Here is a 22,399-nt window from a genome sequence, read left to right as displayed (position 1 = left end):
CACTGGCTTTCCATAGCATGCAAAGCTTTAAAGTATACAATTTGGGCCAGAATCAGACTTGGTATTCCTTGCAGCTTGACTAAAATATAAGATGGAATGGACCTTAAGGTCATCTTAAGGCAGTCCAGAAGTTCCTTTCTGGAGCCACATAATGCAGCCAGATCATACCTTGTGAGTCACAGAGAAGGGAAACAGTGGTGGCTTTTGAAGCCCTCTAGTTGTTCTGCTGAAGATTGGCAAAATTCCTGAGTTTTCAGCAGCACAATCTTGGAATAAAAATAAAGGTGGAAATGAGAGCATTTAGTATTCCAGAGGCCTCACTCCTCTCAGAGAACTATGCCCTAAAGCAGTGTTTCTGCTGCTGGCTGGGGGATTCTGGGAGTTGAAGTCCATACATCTTAAAGTTGCTAAGGTTGAGAAACATTGCTCTAAAGCCTCCATAAGCAAGATCTGCTCGCCTTCTACTTCTGTGTATCTTTGATCAAGAAGTCCTTGGCTTGCATCTCTACTTTTGCTGTAATTGGGTTGGTTGGCTGTCAGTCTCATCTCTAAAGTGTACAGTTAATAATGCAATTCTATCTGCGGCAGTCATCCAAAGCTGAAAAATACCGAGAAGCATGTTGAACCTTCCTGAGATTGTGGCATCAAACGAGTTAACTCATCCACCAGCTAATGTGGAGCTGCTCCAGGCTTGGTGGTTGTTTTGGAAGCAGAAAAAAAGATAAATACAAATCCACAATTGTGTATCCTGATTTGGCTCAAAGAATATGTTGTTCCTCATAAAAAACAGATTCCAGCATGTTTGCAGCCTGGGCCTTTTTTGGTCATTCTGCATTACTTGCTGTGTGTGGAACAATTCTGAACTAGTTGATGATCAAGCTGATCTGTCTTTATCTGATCACATGCTCTAAAAATTCCACATCTCTTCTACCCACAAATGCATCAAGGAAAAAAAAAACAGGTTTCCTAAAGGAAAATATGGGAACAAAGGTGTAAAATAGAAGCCACTGTTTCTGCTGAAGAGTAAAGTCTTCCAAAAGTGTGATGGCTCTCCCTGCAGATGTGCCTCAACTCCTGGCAGCCACCTCCAACTTTTATTGCTCTCTGGTTATGTTAAAACCACAACTCTCAGCATCCCTGACCCAGAGCTGGCCTATAGGTGCTCATCTACTCTTGAGCAAATATGCAGCGGGTGAAACAACCCCCACCCCCAGTTTGATAGGTCTCAATAAAATAGGGATGAAGGTAAAGCACAATATCACATTCAACAGCATTTACTTCCAAGTCACTATCTTAAAAAAAACAAGCTGAACTGGGCACACTATTCTACTTGGGCTACACAAAACCCATAACTAGGCCTCCAAGTTAAAATCCTAAGAACAAGATGTTAGTAAATTGCCATCAAACGACTCGTGAAAAACTAAGAAACACAAGACTCAAGCAAGTGGACTATTAGGAGAATGTTTTTCCTCAGCCCTTAGAAGGTAAGGTTTATAGAAGGGGTTCAATCTGTTGTAGTAATTGGGAGTTGAGATCATACCAGATGAATTAACCCAGAACATAAGGCCAACTACATTCATGGATATGATGAAAAGCAGATCCAGAGATGCCTACAATTAAATGCATCCTTCCTCTGTGCTGTTACACCAGTCAAATTACAGCCTAAGGGCACTTGAGGAAACAGTATTAAAAAAATCTGGAACTCAAGATTTCTATAACTGCTTAGAAGTGGAGACTTTTCCTAGTGGAGAATTATTTCACCACAAGGTGAATCAACTGTGTTTCGCCAATACATCAGGTCCCCAAGAAGTCAGTAAAGGCAAGAATGCTGAATTCACGGACTACAGAGTAGTAAGTAGCTGATACAACACGGTGCTGAAGAATCAGTTAAGCCTTACTTTCCAAGTTTAACTCAATCCTTTATCCTTAAGAAGCAAAAGGAGCTGCTTGGTGCAAAAGGGGGGGGGGAATCCACCGTAGAGCAATATAATACAGGTAGTCCCCGAGTTAAGAACGCCCCAGTTTACGGACAACCCATAGTTGAGTACGAAGGCTACTGTAGCAAAATTCAAGTTAAATACACAATGGTTCACGTTCATTACACAGTACTACTTATACAGTATCATATATTAATGCTGTTCCAGCCTACATACAAATTCAACTTAAGGGCAGACCTTGGGAGCAGAACTCTTAAACTGGGGACTACCGGTATCAAATTCTTTTGATACCAGTAGTATCAAAGTATACAGGGCTACCTGTATCAAAATTTAAAATTCTTAAACTGGGAACTACCTATATCAATCTCTATTTACCTGGGAATTGTATCTGCCATTCCAGTCCAAAGAACTCTGGGCAGCTTACAAAAAAATGAAACTCCAAAATAAAAATACAATCTACTAGTTAAACTCAGCAACTTAATAAAGAACTCTTAGATGGCTAGGGAATAAGATAATTTAAGCCTCCTCTTAATCTCATAATAGGGAGGAAGTAAGACTCAAACGTGGTGGCCCAAAATATAAGTTGCATTCCCCCCAAAGGAGAATTTGTGTTGATTTTAAAAACACCCCTGAGGGCTCTTTCAGAAGGTGATGTGTTAATGCCCTAATCATGCAAAAGAATAGACAACCCTCCAAATAACTTGTGCCTAAAGACACCACAATGAATACCTTATAGTGGGTGTGTAACATACAAAATGATCAGGTTCTCAAGTTTCCGAGAATGGTCGGGTTAACTCCAAGTTAACCAGTTGAAATTGGAAAGAGGAGATGCTGAGAACATTTCAATTGTGTTCCTCATCTTAATGGTTTAATGGAATTTAATTCCAGTATCATGTTTTTGTTTTATAACTACTTTGAATGCTTTTCTTTGGCACAAAGACAACTTTTCTTTCAAGTTGGATTCCTGAGGCGCCGAGGTGGGAAGGTGGCCCTAGGTTCTGCAGAGCTTTTCAGAAAACTAGATTCACCTTCTGCAAATAAGGTCTAGAGCCATGTGGACTAAAAATGATGTGAGTTGTATCCATTTCTGGAAAACTCTAGGATGAGCTACATGTTACACTGGGGGTGGGGGTGGGGGTGAGCAGCTCTCTCCATACATAATATAATCTCCCTTCCCTTCCACTCAGCTTAACTAGTGATTTGGACATATCCAAGCAGGTTTCTTGGCAACAATACAAAAGTGATTTGCCAGCCCTTTCTTCTGGTATATTTTAACTTTGTCTACATCTCTGGAGTTTCTGTACTTTCAAGAAGCAGGATAGGGAGAGTATTGATGCTTTTGAACTATGGTGTTGGAGAAGACTCAACAGCCAAGAGAACCAATGGATCATCAAACAAATCAACCCAGAGGTCTCACTCATGGCACCAATGACCAGGCTCAAATGATCCTACTTTGGACGCACGATGTGAAGACCAGCTCTCTGCAGAAGGCTCTAATGCTGGGAAAGGTGGGAGGAAAGAGAAGAGGAGGAGGACCAGCAGCAAGGGGGAGGGACCCAGTTACAGCAGCAATGAGTGCACCGTTGGAAGACCTGAAGGGCCAGGTTAGGGACAGGTCATCGTAGAGAAAATGTATCTATGTGGCCACTAAGAGTTGGCAATGACTTGATGGCACAGGATCAATCAATCTGGAGTTTCTGCATGGTTCCCCCATCCATTATAGCCAAGATCAACCCTGATTCGTCTCTGAGATCAGCCAGGCGGAGTTGGGGGCTGCCCCCTTACTGAAAATAGCACGCGAAGGGTCCGAGGGGTTCTAAGAACGGGCCTGGGGGGCGGCGGCGGCGGCTCCCAAGCGCAGAGCGATCGGAACCGCAGCGCCGCTCCCGACTTCCACGGGCCGCCCCCGCCCAAGAAAGGCGCTCCTGAGTGCCCAGGAGCCTCCCCATCTTTTCTTCCCATTCCTAGGCGGGGGCGGGGGGAGGGCAGCCCAGGAACACCCCCTCCCCACTCAGCTCGGCCGTCAGGATTTCCCGTTAAGGAACAGCGGCGCCTCCGGGAGGCGGAGAGACGCTGGCCCGCCCCCCGCCCCCCGCCCGGGGGCAGGCGGGGAGTCGCCCCCGGCCCCTGGCCAGCCGGCCGCGGGCCCCGGCCGCCTTCGCCTGCCCGCGCAGCCATGCAAGAGCCGGGCGCCAACTGCAGCGACGGCCGGCGGCTGCAGAGCCTGCTGAGCCGGCTGTGGCTGGAGCTGCGCGGCGGGGGCCCCAACGCCTCTTCCAGCCCCGCCGCGCGGCCGCCGGGCGCGGACGACGCCTACCTGTACATCCTGCTGATCATGATCTTCTACGGCTGCCTGGCCGGCGGGCTGATCCTGGCTTACACGCGCTCGCGCAAGCTGGAGTCCAAGCACGACCCCTACCACCTCTACATCGAGAGCGACTGGGCGGCGGGCGGGGGCGGCCGGGCGGGGAGGGGGGCCCCCGCCGGACCGGGCGAGCGGCGCAGCAGCGGAGAGAGCGAGCCTTTGTGAGGGGCGGAGGGGCAGGCAGCCTAGCCCCCCCCCCCCGCCCCCCGGCAGAGGGTGCCAGCCCTCCTGGGAGCTGGCTCCTTGGGAAGCTTCAGGGCTCAGCAGGGCTCCTCGTCGTGTCCAGAGCCCTGCGGGAATTGCCAGGGCCCGAACTGGAGAAGACTGACTGTGTGAGCCGAGCAGCCTGACCTGAATCTCTCTCTCTCTCAGTCCTGCTCCCCACTGCTCCCCCCAAGTCATGGGTGCCTTGGAAAGAAGAAGAAAGGCCCCGGATATTTCGGCTGCTTCCAACCCAACTGGTTGCTTCAGTGGGCTCTGCTCTCCTGCTCTGAAAAACATGCGAGTTCTGCAGCTGGCTCCCTGCTCATCTTCCTGGTTGTTTTTGAACGAGAAGGCTTGGGTGCAAAATGTATTCTGCAATGAACTCTTGCTAGGGAGAAAAGACAGCGTGAAAGTCAGCGATGCTCCGGCTTCTTCATCCCTCGCGGCAGCTGCCAGGGGTGAATATTGTCAAAGGAGGCGGAAAGAGGCGGCTGCGTTTAGAGACCAGCTTGAAAGTTCAACAGCTTCATGTCACCTTGGCTTTAAGGCAAGAAAACCAGAGTTACATTTCCAAAGGATGCCATCGATTTCATGATCTCAGATCAAGAGGGCGCGACTTGGTCACCGAAGGCGAGTCGACATCTGTTTAAGGCAGGAGTGGACAAACTCCAGTCTTGAAGACTCCGCTGTGCCAGTGGGCTTCACGAACCTCAAGCGTTTGCGCGCTTCCAAATCATCAGGAAAGGAGATCCTCAGGATCTCATTACAGATCAGACTAAAGCAGGACGGTCAAGCGGGACTTAGGAACCGCCTGGAGGCTCAGCCAAGATGCCCCTTCTCCAAGTTGCTGGATTTCGCTGGCTTTTGTTTTTTCAAAAAGAAGATTGGGCCAAGGACAAATTTAGGTATGGAAAGAGGGAAGGATCTGTTTGAAAAGCAGGGCTGATCCTAGATCAAACCTTTAGGAATACCTGGAGTTGGCAGTGCCTTACCTGTGCTTCAAAGCCATATTCCCCAACCCGGGGGTGGCTCTCTGGTGCACAGGGACTACAGTTCCCAACAGACGTAACTGTTTGGGGAGTTGTGTCCTTCATGCATTGGGAAACTACAGAGAGGGGGAACTGACAGAAAGAGATGGCTGGTCCCTCATCCTTTTCTCTGCGCAATTTAAAGTGGTGGAATGGCAGTTAAGGCTTTTTGCCCTCTGCCAGTTGTGTCACTGCCAGGTTTGTGGTAAAGTCACCGGCCATGGGGGAAGAGGGCCTTTTCATCTCTGGATTGTCCCTTTTGGAATAGTCTACTCAGGTGGTTAATTTAGCGCCTACATGATGTGTGTGCACGTGTGTGTTTTAAACAAGGGCTGAAACTTTTAATCCCTAGTGCAGTGTTTCTCAACCTCAACAATTTTAAGAAGTGTGGACTTCAAATCCCAGAATTCCCCAGCCAGCCATGCTGGCTGGGGAATTCTGGGAGTTGAAGTTCACGCATCTTAAAAGCTGCTGAGGTTGAGAAACAGTGCTCTAGTGTATTTTCATTCCCTCTTACAGAATCTTTTTGATGCACCCATTAGCCCCACACATGAAGGGGGCCCCCACCCGAAATATCAGCATTTGAGATAATCAGACGGCGCCAGCTTCATTTGACAGTTTGACGCAACTGAGTTACAAATAGAATTTCACTTGTTTTTCCCCAGTACTGCGTCCATCTCGGTGGGGAAAAATCCACAGAGAAAAAGAAAAGGATGCAGCGAGGGGGCTGTCACATCTCGCATTACCATTCTGTCCTCAGCCTTTCATAGTCTGAAAGGGGTCCTGCCGACTTCCTTTTTTGGTGATGCTGGTTTTTTCGTGGTTATTTTGCAGCCAGCATTTTAAAAAACACACACATTTTGGATGATCGTCAAATCCTATTAGCAATTATCTCAGCAGAGAGACTGTTTCTGTAACAAACACATTTTAAGCAAACAAGATAGAAATCTCTTGATGTTTAATTTAGTAAAAGTGTTGCCTTTTGTGTAAATTAAATGATGAATGAATGCTATGACTTTGTTAACGAGGATGTGGAGCTAATGAAAACAGTTTCCATGTTTTAATACTGTTAATTTTTGAGAACTAGATTTCTAGTATAAATAAAATAATATTTACATGAGCATCTGGAAATGAACAGTTCTGCTTACTAGAGTGCAGTGAAATAATAATAATAATAATAACAACAACAACAACAACAATAATAATAATAGCCTGGAGACAGCAGGATAGAAGAGAAAGAATCACAAACTATAAAGACCTGCAAATAGAAGTAGAATGACTGTGGCAAGAGAAAGCAAAGATAGTACCAACAGTAATAGGCTCCTTAGGTACAATCTGAAAACATCTGGAGCACCACTGGAAGACCATCAGCATTGACAAAATCACCATCAGTCAATTGCAAAAGGCAGCTTTACTTGGAACAGCTTATATCCTGCAACAATACCTTTAACACCATCAAACAACATCTGCCTATCCCAGGTCCTTGGGAAGGAGTAGACAGGTGGACAAAAATGCCAGATCCAGTCTAAACATCTGGCTGATATACGACCAACAATTATAATGCATTACAGGTTTACTAAGGATCACAGCTTACTAAAACCTATTCCAAATACAGGAATATAAGATTGCAGTCTTAAATACGTTTGCGCAGTCTTTAGCAGTGACCTCTTTGCTTTCCCATCCCTGTTAGAATTGCAGATGTTCTTCTGGAATGCATGTCCATTTCCACCCATCAACAAAGGGCCTTAATATTCCCAATACAAATTTTGCATCCCACCAACTAAACTTCCTTTGCAACTCCTTTTGGTATGAATATTTATTGGAATGGTATTTTCCCCACCATAACTTGTGGCAACAATTGGATAGGCTACCATGTCCCTTCTAAACGTTTTGTTTCCCATCAGCCACAGCCACGACAGTCAATGATAGGTGATGGGGGTTCTAGTCTGAAGCAACTAGTGACCTGTCCCTGGTTTGGGGCCACCACCTGTTTCTGTGCAAGGAGATGATTACTTCAGAGTAAAAGCTGTGAAGCCATGCTTTGCTTAATCATGGTATAATGAAGGAATCACCATTGGGTGGACCAACACAACACAGTAAACCGTGACAAACAAGTTGTCCACAGGCAAGAATGGCTGGATCCTTACAAGAAGCTAACCCAAACCAGACCGACATATTATTAGGGTCACACGGTGCTTCGGAGTGTGTGGGGTCATGGACTGCCGTTGTTGGCAACTCCTTAATCCAAACTTCTCTCTTCCCAAAAGGGCAACAACAACATATCAAAAGGGGTGGGACTTTGATCACTCGGTTGTGGCCAACATCTTGACTTTGTAGCAAGCAGCTGAATCCAAGGTAGCCATGAAGCTGCCCATGCACCAGACAGAAATTTAAACAAAGGATGCAAAAATTTAACTAAACGGGTTCTCCAACTATTGACGATTGAAATCTTTTGAAAGTTTTGAATTTTGAAAACTTGAAAATCCAACGATTGAAATCTTTCCACTGCTTTCTAGGGAATATTATAGCTATTCCCCATTTCCATTAATGTTTGATGTTAGCATTTACACTCTGGACAGGACTACACAGATATGGCATTGTGGATCTTTTGAATCGTATCAGGAGTGCATAACTCGTGGCTCCCAGACTGCACACATCCCCATATCTTTTTCTGCGTTTTCAGAAAACCCCTTGGATTACCCCACCAAATTTTGAGGGTGATAAGGTAGAAAACCTGTAAGTCTAAAATAACCATAACATAGTGCACTGAGGCTCTTGCCCAACTTTCCAAAACTATTAAGGGCAGTCCTCTGGATTAGAACAACAATGCTAGAAAAAAACCTCATTTTCATCCCAAAATGATCATTGTGACAATTCAAATAAGCAATAGTCTATTTCCCTTCCTATTAAAAGAATGTAAATGAATGTGCATCATTAACAGCATCGTGCCAATTGATGCTTGCAAAATCAAGGAAAACATTTAACAGATGCCAACATGTATTTCTTGGATAATCCATTGTGTAACTTGTTTTTCTAACCCACACCAAGTTTCCTAGGATTAAGAATCATGAGTTGTCTGCCAAATTATAGGAGGAGTATACAAACTGTCCTGCAGGTGTTTTGAACTGCCTGGGCCATCACAACCAACAAATACGGCCAATGGCAAGGGATTGTGGGAGGTGAAGTCCACAACATCTGGCGGGGAGCACTAGATTGCCTCTCCTTCAACTGAAGCTCGGCACTAAGTTAGAAATGAAAAATCCCATGAAAAGAAGCACACATTGATAGCAAAAGCCATAGAAAACCCCATTTAAGAAATTCAGCGTTGGTTAATTCCAATATTATGGAATAAATTTCCATGGGAGTGGAAATGGGACCTTCCCTAGGGTCAAGGAGGTGGCTCGAAACATGCCTGTCTTCCCAAGTTTTTTCATATTGTAGCTTTCGCCTTCTTCAAACCCGTTTTGTTTTAATGTTAGTAGAGATGCTTTTCTTGTACCTTTGAAGGCATTCATTCAGAGGGGCACAGGACAATTTCTAAATAAATATATGAACATATGAACCTGGGAGAGCTTGCAATTGTCAAAAAGAAGCTACACATTGAAAATGAAAAATAAAATCTTAAAAGACCTCTTGAAGGACTGAATGGAATCCACTGGTAATAAATACCTAAGTGCAGTGTTTCTCAACCTCTGCAACTTTAAGCCGTGTGGACTTCAACTCCCAGAATTCCCCCAGCCAGCTGGGGGAATTTTGGGAGTTGAACTCTGCATGGCTTAAAGTTGCTGAGGTTGAGAAATATTGCCTTAGTGGTTTACTGTTGCTGGAAACCAGCAAATTCTACTGATGTCCAGGACATGCTGAAATCTCCCCTGGAGATGATTTCAGAAAGCTTCAATGCACTCTGCTATCAGTAAAGCTTTCCCCCTTTGGGGTAATGATATGATATATGATGATATTTAGGTATTTATTGTCCTCAGAAAGATCTTTTTCCGTCCCTTTGAGTAGGTGAGACAATCTCACTACGCAGTTACCAAGGGAGCAAAGAGAAGTTTTACCATTTTCTCTGACAGGATAATAAAAAAAAATTAGGGCGCAAGATTCTCATAAGAATATTAAGGCTTTGTCTGCAGCTTGGTCGTTACTAGAGCTTGACACATTTTACCATCACCCAGATTAGGGACTGTGATGGGTCTTCTTTCATGCTGCGTGTATTGGGGGTGCATTTATTTTTTTTAAATATTTAAACCACCCTTCAGTCTTGTGGCTAGCAGGAAACAGCACATAACCCAACCAAATCATACAGCACAAATGAAACAGCGGAATAAAACAAATGGCCGATCTTTTTCTGACTGGGCAGGGCTGTGCAATTTATACATCCAGGTGTGCGAACAGAGCCCCTGCCTACAAGTCCTTAGAAAGGTGTGGCTGTGCAAACCCGAGACCCCTCTTTGCTTTAAGGCAGTGTTTCTCAACCTTGGCCACTTTAAGATGTGTGGACTTCAACTCCCAGAATTCCCCAGCGAGCCCTGCTGGCTGGGGAATTCTGGGAGTTGAAGTCCACACATCTTAAAGTGGCCAAGGTTGAGAAACACTGATGCACCCAATGGCAATTGTTTCCTAAACAACTTAGATGAGCAGGACGCATGATTATGACAGGCCTTTCCAGAGGCATCTTATTAGTAGGCTTCATTGTTACTGATGGAAAGATTTGGACACCAAAGGGTCTTTCAATGCAAAGTTTGTGTGGCTTCTGGAATCCTTTACAACCCATGGCCGACGGAGGTGTGACGTAATTTTTTTTCCTGTTTAACAAAGAGATTTTAGTAGAAAGCTTTCGATGTTAATTTCCTTCCTGTAATGCTTCTTACTATTCAAATTTGTGGCACTGGAGAAGCGGGAAAATAAGCAAATGCTCAAAACGTTACGTAAGAATCTCTTAACCAAGACTGGATTTGGACGTGGCGACGGTGTAGCATGGGAAAGTAGTATAAAAGGCACCAGGCAGCTTTTCCACACATCGGGAAAAATTGGGAAACAAAAGGGAAAACTGAGACTCATTTCCTAATGCAAGTTTGTTCAGAGAAAAGTGAGGTATTTTCTATCCCGCTAAATTTATTTATCCCTAAGTTTCTATCTGAAACTGCTCAGAAATGTTCTGTTCATTGTAGTTATGTGAAATTATAAAAGTGCCAGCTGACAAATGAAGGACAATCTAGACAAGAGGAAGATTCCCTTAGCTGGATTTTTCCTTCTTATAAAACCTCCCCCCCCCCCAAATACTGAAATACGAAGCAATTACTGTCATGGAATACGTGAAAAATGCAAACATGTATAAAAACAGCATAAACACATAGGGGAATTCCAAAGTAATATATCTGCAATACCAAGCCTGAAGCAAATTCCTTGTACTTGTTTCAGCAAGACCTGCAAATTCCAAAAGACCTCATGAATCACAGATACAATGTTTGTCTCTCCCACCACCATTTTAATTCTCCTTGAAGTGAACAAAACTTGTCACTAATAGCATTTCTCCCAAAAAATTCAAAGGAGGAAAAGGGTCCGCCATGTGCCAAATTTGAAATCAGTTAATATAAAGCAGTGCACAGAATTCTTACAAAACTAGTTCCACCGTCACCTAAAAAAGTAATCAATACAACTCAACCAGAAGTCTTTTGCTCGTGATGCAGCTTAATGAAATCTTGAAGGCAGGGAAGTTCTTCCATTAAAAAACAATTTATTCTGTTACGAAGCTGTGGAGCGTACAAAGAGGTGTGGAGAGACAGGTGAATTTCCATACACAATAGGTTCATCCCAAAAGCCAGGGGTATTTATAAAAAAAATAAAAATCCAGAAGAAAACATTGACTGTTGCTCCCCACTAATAAGGACATTCCTGGAAACGGAGACAGTCACTCATGACTTTCCAGACTGTGTTGTTATTCGTGGTCTGTGCTGTTAACAAAAAGTTCTGGTTGAAGTACTGTTGCTTATTCCCATCAAATTTGACAGTCCCGCAGGTCACGACAAGAACGGTGGTCTGATTCTGAGTCGCTTGCTCTTGAGAAAGAAAAGAAAAAGAGGCTAAAACATGGTCGCTCCTCAGAAGCCTACTTTTATACATAAGCAGTATGAACATTTCTAAGAAAAGGCAATTCGATCTCATTCTAATTCTTTCCCCAATACTTAGAGGTAAAATTCAGCGGCATTACTTATCATAGGATTAATCTGAGCAGAGAGATGTTAGCTAATCGGTGGTGTCTACCAGCAGCATCCAGCTGTTCAATCTCTCGTCTTTTTAAAAAATACACACACACAGACGCAGCTGGTGTCCCCTGATTCTTTCCTAAAAAAAAAATGCCCTGTCAAAATACAACCGTGCCAGCAATTCTGTTCTGCAACTGCAAGCATTCTGTCATGCGTTCTTGAGAATCGATTGTTCAAACCACATGCTGTCACTCTTCAAGCAAACTGAGAAAAAGAGAAGTTTGCTGTTCATACTGCAGACAAAGACTAATAGACACTGTGGGAAAATTCATTCTTCAGTGAACTATATATTCCCCTTATAAGAAATGCAGAAGTGGAGGTTGCATTCATATGGACTAAGCAGGATACTAGTCTACCACACTAGTTTCTAAAAGAATATTTAAGGACGCTGCCCCCCACACAGATGTTGTGGAGATAACTCCTAGCTATGTAAGTTCAAATACAGTACTTTAATTGGATTTCAGAGTAGAGTTGTTTGTTCTTCACACCATCTGAAAAGATTACACAAGCTGACTCATATTAATAACTTTGTGGAGGGTGGCATTTGCTTAAGTTATCTTACCATGAACAGGCTGGCAGTCAAACGTGTTAACTTGAAATTCACTAGATGGCAACATCTCAAAGAATTTAGCAAGGGCATCTTGGCCAGATATAGCATTCCCATTCCAAACTAGAGTTGCATCATCAGTGTAGAGTCTGGTTAACACCTGAGGAACATGAGAAAACATGACGTAAAATGCCAGCAGCATCTGCCCTTTCCACTTGCAAACCTCTCTTGAAAAATCTGCTTTTGTCATACAGTCAACCTGTCACTTTTTCTTTACAAAACACTTGAAAAGTTCTTAAAGAAGTCCTCTGGGAAAACTCCCCTCAGTTAAACATCTGCTCCCAATAAACTGTTAGATTAGGACTGTGAAACTAAAGATAGGAATTCTGCAAAATGTTTCAAGGTCAGAACAGGCTGCTCCAATTTCAGAACATCTCCAGTGAAAGGAGGATAGGACAGCTCAAACTTAGGACGCTTCAGCCTCAACACGTTTTCTGCACCTTAGTTCAATATGAACAGTGAGGCAGGAAGGATGACCGTAGGCTATTTAAAAATAGCAGTCACTGATGCATCCAATTATTAAAGGTCAAATTCTTGACCCTTTGTGTGCATCCTCTTTCAGCTGGCATGCACATAAAAATATAAATAATTTGTTCTCTGGATGAGTTTGACCCTTTTTAGTCATTAAAATTGTAAATACTGTAAAAGAAAGCTGTTGCTATTAAAGAAGGAATACTTAAGCATGATTTAAAACAGTGTTTCTCAACCTTGGCAACCTTAAGATGTGTGGACTTCAACTCCCAGAATTCCCCAACCAGCATGGGTTGACAGCTCCATACAGTTCTACGTGGGCAACGCCACTGTATACAGTGAAACATACTCTGATTAAATATTTACCAAGTTCTTTAAATTACCTGAATCTGAGTAATATGCCTGCTACTAACCAGTAACCAAATTATAATAATAACCACAGTTAAGGAAGAAAAAGTGAAGTTAGGAGATCAGATACATGCTTAAAAAGAATTGATACCACACATTCTTAATATACTAACAAAATAGCCACCAGAAATCTACATACCCGTCTTCTTTTATCCATGGTTTCGTAATAAATATTTGCAAATTCTTCTGCTGCTCTACATGCTTGATCCACGTAGGTTTTGAACTCCTAAAATAAACCCACATAGTTAAATGAAATTATCCTCAAGGAACATCAACAATATGCTAGCCAAATTTAGCAATTCTACTCTGCCAAGCCCTAGCAGACCTATGTTTAACATTCAGAAGACGTGTGGCCTTTATGTGACCATTTGGCTCTCAGGGGTTCAGAAAGTCCATCAGAGACTAACCTGCGGCCCAAACAGGCTCTTCTGTTTCTAGGAAGGGACATTCCAAGTGCCCTGAAAATTGTCTGACCCTAAAATGGGCTTCAATGTTCCAGCACACTAAATCTGTACCAGAATGTGACTGATTTTCTGCTACCAAGAGAAAAAAAAACACCAAAAATTTAAATATATTGGTATATTAAAAGCAGTAAAAAGAACATTATCAGTCAATAACCAGGGTCAAATTATTCTATTTTGGACACATTATGTGAAGACCTAGCTCTCTGGAGATGGTTCTTATGCTGAGAAAGGTGTAAGGAAAGAGAAGAGGACAACCAGCAGAAGGTGGATGGACTCAGTTACAGTGGCGGTTGGGGCACCATTAGAAGAGCTGAAGGACCAGGTTAGGGACAGATCATCATGGAGAAAGTCTATCTATGTGGTCGCTGAGAATTTACACCAACTTGATGGCACGTAATCAATCAATCAAAAATCAAACAATGCAAAATTAAGTGGTTGCAACACAAAGAATTCTCTTCTTGGTGATTCTTAGTGATTTTTCCCCCATTATGTTTTTTATATCAGGTTGACCTGATATAAATCTGGAGAAAATCTACGTGGTCACTAAGAGTCAACATTGATTTGATGGCACTTAATCGTTTTTTATTACTAAGTAATGCCATGTTTTTATTGTATTATTACAGTCCAATATTGTTGGTGGTATTGTCATTTCACAGGTCCTCTGCCCTATGTTACTTTTACATTCTTTTAATTTAACAAAAAACAAAACAAAACAGGGAAGCTCACCTACTGCAACAACTACAAAACCCCACCAGTCTCTAGCCTACTGATTTGCAGCAATGCCTTTGGGCTTCCCCTTCTGATGAACAGGTGTTTTGTAATTGGTGACCCCTGCCGAGCAGCCATTCCATAAACACGTTCACCACATGCTCACAAAATGTCAACTGAGGGCCCAACCAAAACATGTTGTCTGCCCCCGCATCAAGCTGAGAAATAGTTGCTTAACAATGAAGGCAACACAGCCTTCAAGCACACGGAGACTGCTGCTCGCTACACTGGCATGTCAATGTTGCGTTCCTGATAACAGTATAGAAGTGCCTTGCAATTATCTCCTGGGATGTTTCTGAATTCCCAGCGTAGATCCCAACATGGATGTTGGTGGCGAGAGGATGACGACTCATGCCGATAATGTTACTTTGAGGTCATCATGGTTTATTACAGTAATTGCTGGGCCACAGCCAAAGGATCTCCTGGCAATGTCCTGTCTAAGCACTTGTAAGACCCAGCCTTTTTAAACTTCTGAGCCTGTGGAAGGTTAGCCAGGTGCTGCCACCTGCTGAAGCCCTTAACAAAAACTGCTTGAAAGTCCAACATGGACGAGAAGAAACCAACCTTATCCCTCACTTTATTGTTAACTGTTTTTGGCACCCTTTCTTCAATCCACCTTCCTCTCTCTGTTTGCCATGTTTTGCTTCTTTACTACTCTCCCACCCAGTTAAGAGAAAAACTGCAAAACGAAACAATTTAAATCTTTACAGTCTCAACATTGGGTCTCCCCCTTCATTTTCAGCTGCATAAAGTTAGCAGAGAAACATTCTGGTTCTTTCCCACAAAATCCTAGTTTATTATTCTGCCGTTTTCTGAACTTAATTTTCTGGCTTCATACAACACACCCCAGCTGGGGTTTGAAACACCCTTTTGGGTTCATATAACCTCTCCAGCCCATTTGGCTTCAGGTGTCATGGAAACCTTTGGGAAACGTATGTATTTGCATCTGTGTGCGTGTGGTCAAAGGCCACCCAGGGAGCTCCATGCACATCTTTGAGGAGGGCCCCTACTCACTCATTTACTGGATTTATTGAGGCTGTCCATCTCCAAAAAGATTCTGGGCGGCTTACAATATGTCCAATTCCTAATTCAATTCACAACTAAAAACCACATGAACAGGAAGACTGTGGAGTCCGAATGGGGCATTTAGATGACTGAATTTAACTGTGTACAAACATTTCTCTATTGGGAAGTTTTTTTCCGTAAGGAACGTTTACTTACTAAGCTGTGTTTGCCGGCATGATCCTAGACTGTAGGCAGGCTCCAATACAGTAGAACAAATGTGGGTGTATGTTCAGGGTGTACCAAAAGTCGGGCCTCATGGACAACTTATCATACAAATTATATTAAAGGTTTGAATGGGTTGCCGTGTCCTTTTAAACCCTTCCTTCCTGATTTGACCTATTACTTTTGAACATTCCTAAATGAAATTAACATTTTCTCTGGAAAAAAAAATACATTAATTCATAAAACGTACTTTTTTTCTATTTTTTAAAAAATATCTTTTTTTTTTGGAACAAAACTGTTTAATCTTAAAATAAGAAAGTTTAAAGAAAATTAAAAGTACAAACTAAGAAGGAAAAGAAGAAGAAAAATCTCCTATATTTATACTTAAAACATACGGAGACTGGCCTATGGGGCTGACTTTTGGTATCCCTATATATAGCTATAACAAATATCGCATATCCCATTAATGAAAACATAATCTCGCTCCTCCCGGCCTGCTACCCCTCGGCCTCTCCCACCCTGCGTCGGATCAGAAGCCCCATCCTCCCCAGCCGACCGGTCGGGGCAACCGGGGAGGATGGGGTTTGTAGTTCGGCGCCCGGCCTTCTCTTACCACGACCGCGGCCATGCCGGCGCCGTCTCTCCGGGGCGGCTGGCCACAAGCGCCGTCAGGAAGCCGGGCGGCCCTCACGCCAAGCGGGAGAGGGCCCACCGACGGATCTCCCCGCCCCGTTTCCCCTTCCGGTCGGCTCCCAGCTCCTTCCGGTCAGCCGCAGGAGCCCTCCCAGACAGTTCCGACTCGGCTTCGAATGCGCGGATGGATGGGAAAAGCCTCGGCGCGGAGCCCAGAGCGGCGCTTCTACAGCTTCGCGTAGGATCCAGCAGAACACCCGAGCACGGAGCCGCCTGGCGTCCAGAGGAAGCAAGGAAGGAAGGGGTTCCGCCATAGAGTTCCAAAGCCTAGAGCGACATCACGTGGAGCCCACCGGCGGGCCTTATTACTATACGGCTTCCGGCGCTGGACGGAAGTTAGAGTCATGTGTTGCTATAGAGATGGGCTGTCCTCCTCACAGACCCGGGAGGGACCGGGGTCCCGTCCAGGCCTTGGGGTCTCCCGGCGGCCCCGCGGCGGCGGCTGTTGCTCCGCGGCGAGGAGGGCCAGGCCGGGGATGGACGCAACTGGAAGGGCGCATGTTGTGCACGTGTCCCTCAGAGCTCATCGTTAGAAATTAATAATATCGGAAATTACCGGATGATATTAGGCATTATTACTAGGTCGTCTGAGTTACTGAGAGAAAGCGTGCCATTACTAGATAATGCAAATAATATTATCAGAGAATGATGCATTAATAATAAGAGCATTCTTGTCTCTCTATATATTAATAATGTTAGCTATTATTTGATAAAATTAGGCATTATTTTAAACATTATTACCATGAAATCATACTAAGGGAAAATTTAAGATATTGCTAGATAATCATGGTAATGATATGATCAGAAAATAATGTATTAATAAGAGTATTTTCATCTATATATAGGAATATTGGATAATATTAGGCATTAATATTAGGTAGTCGTACTAAGAGAGAGTATATCGTTACCAGATAATAATGCAAATAATATTATTAGAAAATGATACATTAATAAGAGCTTCTTATGTATTAATACTAGGAATTGTTGGATAATATTGCTAGATAATGGTAATGATATGATTAGAAAATAATATATTAATAAGAGCATTTTCATCAATGTATAATAATATTAGGAATTGCAGGGTAATATTAGGCGTTATTACTAGATAGCCATATTAAGAGAAAATCTGAGATATTGCTAGATAATAATGCTAATGATATAATCAGAAAATAATATCAATAAGAGCATTCATATATATTAATATTAGGAATTACAGGATAATAGGCATTATTAAGATAAGAATACTAAAATAGTACATGCTAGATAATAATACTAATGGTATTATTAGAAATTAATATTATATATTATTAAATAATAGGATTACTGCTGGATGATATTGTCATAGCATCCCTCCAAGAACCTTATAAACAATAAAGTGGACCATGTTTTTGGATAGATCCTAGGCCCGAAAGATATTAACATGTTAAAAATCTGGTATTTGTCAGTCTGTGAAGAGCTTTGGTTGTTTCATGCCTGAACTGTTTGTGAACAAAGTGATTATTCTTGGAAGGATGTCTTGAGCACCAGGTTTTAAAGTCTGATTCAATGAAATTTGTCAGCTCTCAGCCTTTAAACTAGTTTTGTTTTGTTTTGGATTTTTATTTTTTAGTCATTCTTTCCTCTATTTCCTCTTTAATTCTCTTTTTTCCCTCTCTAATTCATTTCTGCCTCATAGCTTGCTTTTTCTCTTCATTAGCTTTATTTGAGTTTTTTTAAGCATATAGTTTTTTCTATTATTTTTGTATAAGTACATCAATTGTCTTCTTTTGTATAAGTACATTAAATTGTATAAATACATCAATTGTATTTTTAAAATATTTTAAAAATCAGTAAAGTTTTTTGTTTTAAAAAAAGCTGTCATAATGTGAGTTGTTGATTTTGGAGGATTAGCATGTTCTGTGGACTTGTTTCGGAATGCAAACCACAGTGTATAGTATAATATGTTGGGTGTATCCGGCAATTCTGATTTATTTTCATACTGGATTGTGACTGCATGGGGGGTCATGAGCAACTTAGAGAGATGCCACAAATTTGTTTAAAAAATTATCAAGGTTGTACAGGAAAGGAGGAATGCTGTCAAAACATTGTATGATCTTTGCCTGCACATGCCACTGTGGGCTGTGCAGTTGTGGCACCATAAAATTTGAGAATCCCTGTGGTTAATATTTAATTTATAAAAGCAGGCAGTACTGTATATTTATTTCTTGCCCATCCCAACATTGTTTCATTCATGGGGAGGTGTTCAAATTCAGTGATTATTTTAAAGGAGGGGGTACCCCAAAGTTTGAGTACCCTTGTGATAAACTGTCGTATCATACCATGTGATTCCAGCCAATACATGCTTTCTTCAAACAAGTGCCCTCCAGAAATGGTGGGCCAAGGAGAGCATTCATAATCCCTAGTGCCACATTTGGCATTTTTCCATCATAAGGTATTCCAAGATAATACCCCTCCATCTCATATCAGTCGGATGTCTCAATGCAACAGTGTGGTGGATGGCGCTGAATGGATCCAGGGGTTGCTGGGGTTCAGCTTACTGCCAACAACCTTGTGATGGCAGGGCTGAGCCTGTAGGGTAAAAGGCTGGAGAACTTCAACTTCTTCCAGAAGCCTCCTGGAACATTCCCCCCCCCCCCCCCGCTGCTACCACCTATCTTCTGAGGGCTTCACCTGTCATGCTCCCCATTAGATAGGGCTCCTGCAGCCTGTGTGCCTTACCGGCAAGTAAAATGGGGGTGGGTGGGGAAGATAAAAAGGAATTAAATTCTACAGTGCCATCTCCGCAGACCCACTGCTGAAGGATACAACCCCTAATATTTCAGCACAAGTTGCAAGATTTTGCTCTGAAGCCACACAAAAGCATAAGTGCCTTACAAATTAAACAAAAAAAAAAAGCGTAGCAAGGCAAAATTTAATCCTTCTTTAATATTGTATGTCATAAAGTTATTTATTTCCTACATTTTATTTTTTTACTTATTCTTACATGCTCCCAACCAAGGATTGTAAAGTAGCAAATAAAGTAGATAAGTTTTATATAGTTTTTTTTTTAGTTTTAGCTAACTACTGAACAGGTTTTATAGCTTTTACGACAATAAAATATCTTAAATGCACCTCCATGTACACAGCTATTTTGCTCCATTTTTTTCTTTTTTACACTGGTCATTGACCATAATAAAGTTTGTTCTGTTCAGTGTCACCTCCTGGTCCTGCAGGATTAAGGCATTTGACTCTCAGCCCTTCCTCCCCCTTCTTTTGTGGGGAGAGAAAAATCAATCTCACAAGAGATAAATAGAATCAAACTTTCTTAAAACAAGGAAAACGTGTAAAAATTCATTCTTCATTTTAAATAACCACACGTAAAACATTCAGCGGCAAAGGAGGTAACAATGTTGAATTGTTCAAATCAAGACAGGACCTGAAAAGAACCTCCAACAGAAAAATGTGCAGGACAATACTAGGCTATGAGTAATTCACAAGATGATAGATCTGCTTCTGTACAGAAGCAGTTCTGATGGAAAAAGGCACCAGTTTGCCTAGAACACTTAAGGACCAGTCTATATAGAGAATAATCCCCAGAGACAATAAAACAAAAACGCAATAAAATTACATATAATGAAATTAAAAAGTAACATTATGATCTATTGCTTGCTAAACTTATTACCTCTTTCTTAGAATGACTCAATGCCAAAATCCCCGTTTGTTCTGACTGGTTTTTCCCCACCTTGTAGATCTTTTCCTCCTCTCTTCCCAACCTCAGGACACAACTTCTTGCTCCTTTTCTCTGACAGTCTTCAAAGACAAACACTTTTCTAGCAGGAAAAGGAGAGGTTTGGGTGAGTTGTGCGTGATCCAGGGCGTACAACTGTCCCTTGTGCAGATATAGTTTGAAGAGATATTGGGAGTATCTGAGTTCTGCCAACTAGTACCAGAACTCCATTCACAACAAACCCTTAAAATAATGATGCTGGAATTGCTGGGAATCATAGTTTGAAGTTTGTGAGGCTACAAGGTTCTCATCCCCGCTCTATATTAGTCTGCTTCAAGGCAGCTCTACAGGTTTCTTCAGGGGCTAATCCAAAAACTTTAGTGAGATGGAAGGATTGGCCATGTGAAATCCTTTCTTCTAAAGAAGATCTAGGAATATATCTGAATTGTAAAACTCTGGATGTGTTAGACTGTTCTGTATCTGTTGTGGTCACCAAAGCAATCAGCTGGTCATGGCGGAACGGCATTGCTTCAAGAGTTACTGCTTGCTTTTTCCCCCTTTTAATGAGACCTAAAACTCATGTTTGACTTGTCTGTACCTACACTTGTAGGTTTTGAGGACAACTGTTCATGCTTACCTTAACAAAGTTGCAAACTTTGCATTTCGGAAGAACTTTTCAGTCCTCCGTGCTTCAAAGCCAGCCCCATGCATTTTGATTTATGTGAAACTGAGAAACTGATATAGAGATACGGGGCTGTAGATTTTTACATTCCATCTCAAGTAACTTGTTTTTTTAGCGCATACTACTTCGGATAACTCAAACAATACCCTTTACATGAAAGTCCATGTTTGTTCTTACAAAATTTCCACCGCTGAGAGAGCTACATTCTGCCTGCAGATATGGAAATTTCCATCTACTTTTCTACCATGGTATGAAATAGAGATGCAATATTATATACAATTGCCATAACAGAAATAGGTCCCCGAAACGGCCCTTTTGTCTGCAGAAATTAAATTGTGCTTGAATCGCTCCTTTTTTTTTTTTTTTTTACTTAATTAAAATTTATTATCCCTCTTTCCTTATGTTACTGTGCACTTTGTTTTCTATTTCTGCTTTAGAAAAGCCTGTAGGGGGAGCAATCATGTTCTCTATAAGCCATGAACTGCCGAAAGGGATGCGCTTCAGCTTAAACCAAAATATTTATTGTGGAGAATAATAGCTATGGCCAAAGTGAAGCTAGTTGAACGGGATTATGTTGAGATTCAAAACTGCCTAATAAAAAGCAGTGGGAAAAGCATAAGCAATCAAGCTTGGGGTAACCTGATCAGGAGAGCCAGGGAGTTGGTTTCTTTTCAGCCCCGTGTTGCTGGAGTGGCCCCCCTCTTATTCTTGGCCCTTTAACTGTGATCTGATTTGCAGGAATTAATGTAGGAATCATTTCATATCACTGACATATTAGGATCACTGTTACTAGTACTGCAGCAACCACAGACCTGCCTAGAATTTTACAGAACAGGGATGGGGGAACCTCTGGTCTTCCAGGTGTAGGTAGACTACAATTCCCAGCATGCCTTGCGTTTGGCCAGACTGGCTAGAAACTCTGAAAATGTGTAAGTCAAGCCCCCTTCTTAGGCTGGCAAGACACTTAAATCAAATAACTGCCTCTACATTCTGAAACTGTGATGGAATGGACTTATGAAGGCCAGGCTCAGGGAGGTAAGCGTGTTCTTAGCCCCCAACAGGAGCCTGGGAAGTTCAAGAAGATGAGGCTGGCAGCTCCCTAAGGAATTCATGGTGTTGTGGCTGGCTGGCTTGGGAACCTGGGTTCAGTCTGGGGAGATTTCTGTCCTGAGGTTGAAGCTAATAAACGCAACAGAGCTGTATTTGCATTGTGTCTTGGAGTTCTTTGGGCTGAACTTGACAGAAACACCCTATCATTAGAGGAGCAGGGCTGCTTAAAAAGCTGCAAGTTCATTGATGGTCGTGAAGTATATTAGGAGAAAGTTTATCTGCTATAGGGTAATGGACTGAGCCAATGGATTATTTTAAGTTCTGTAGCTACTATTTCCTTTGTTAGAGAAGTTACAGTCACTAAGAAGTAGCCGGAGACTATCCTGGAAAGTGGGAACTACTTCATGGTGGCTGGGGAATTCTGGGAGTTGAAGAGCACATATCTTAAAGTTGCTGAGCTTGAGCAACACTGTCTAAGGTGCTTCCACAGAGGACTGGTCTAGGAGTTCTGTCCGTGCTCAAG

The 22,399-nt window shown here is 42.5% G+C and overlaps 2 protein-coding genes across 3 annotated transcripts; one reads left to right on the top strand and one right to left on the bottom strand.

Moving 5' to 3' along the window:
• The first annotated feature begins 4,016 nt into the window (after positions 1 to 4,016).
• KCNE5 (potassium voltage-gated channel subfamily E regulatory subunit 5) lies at positions 4,017 to 7,025 on the top strand. The gene has a single exon (XM_088129232.1). The coding sequence runs from the start codon at positions 4,114 to 4,116 to the stop codon at positions 4,465 to 4,467; it is 354 nt and encodes a 117-aa protein (XP_087985358.1). The 5' UTR covers positions 4,017 to 4,113; the 3' UTR covers positions 4,468 to 7,025.
• A 4,226-nt stretch (positions 7,026 to 11,251) lies between these two features.
• On the bottom strand, positions 11,252 to 16,624 carry NXT2 (nuclear transport factor 2 like export factor 2). 2 transcript variants are annotated; one of them, XM_007434225.4, is made up of 4 exons: positions 16,359 to 16,624; positions 13,426 to 13,512; positions 12,363 to 12,507; positions 11,252 to 11,593 (listed from the first exon to the last, which is right to left on the bottom strand). In XM_007434225.4, exons 1-4 carry the CDS (start codon positions 16,371 to 16,373, stop codon positions 11,415 to 11,417), a joined length of 426 nt encoding a protein of 141 aa, XP_007434287.1. In that variant the 5' UTR covers positions 16,374 to 16,624; the 3' UTR covers positions 11,252 to 11,414. The 2 variants fall into 2 exon arrangements, with proteins under 2 accessions (XP_007434287.1, XP_025026280.1); XM_025170512.2 differs by lacking the exon at positions 16,359 to 16,624 and adding an exon at positions 15,740 to 15,904.
• Positions 16,625 to 22,399: the final 5,775 nt, after the last annotated feature.

Source organism: Python bivittatus, unplaced genomic scaffold, assembly GCF_059951505.1.
Source record: "Python bivittatus isolate LINGU-HERP-01145 unplaced genomic scaffold, Pbiv_v1 ctg000790_np1212, whole genome shotgun sequence".
Lineage (NCBI taxonomy): Eukaryota > Metazoa > Chordata > Lepidosauria > Squamata > Pythonidae > Python > Python bivittatus.
Note: the sequence above shows the minus strand (reverse complement) of the source record. Positions and strands in the feature narration are given on the sequence as shown.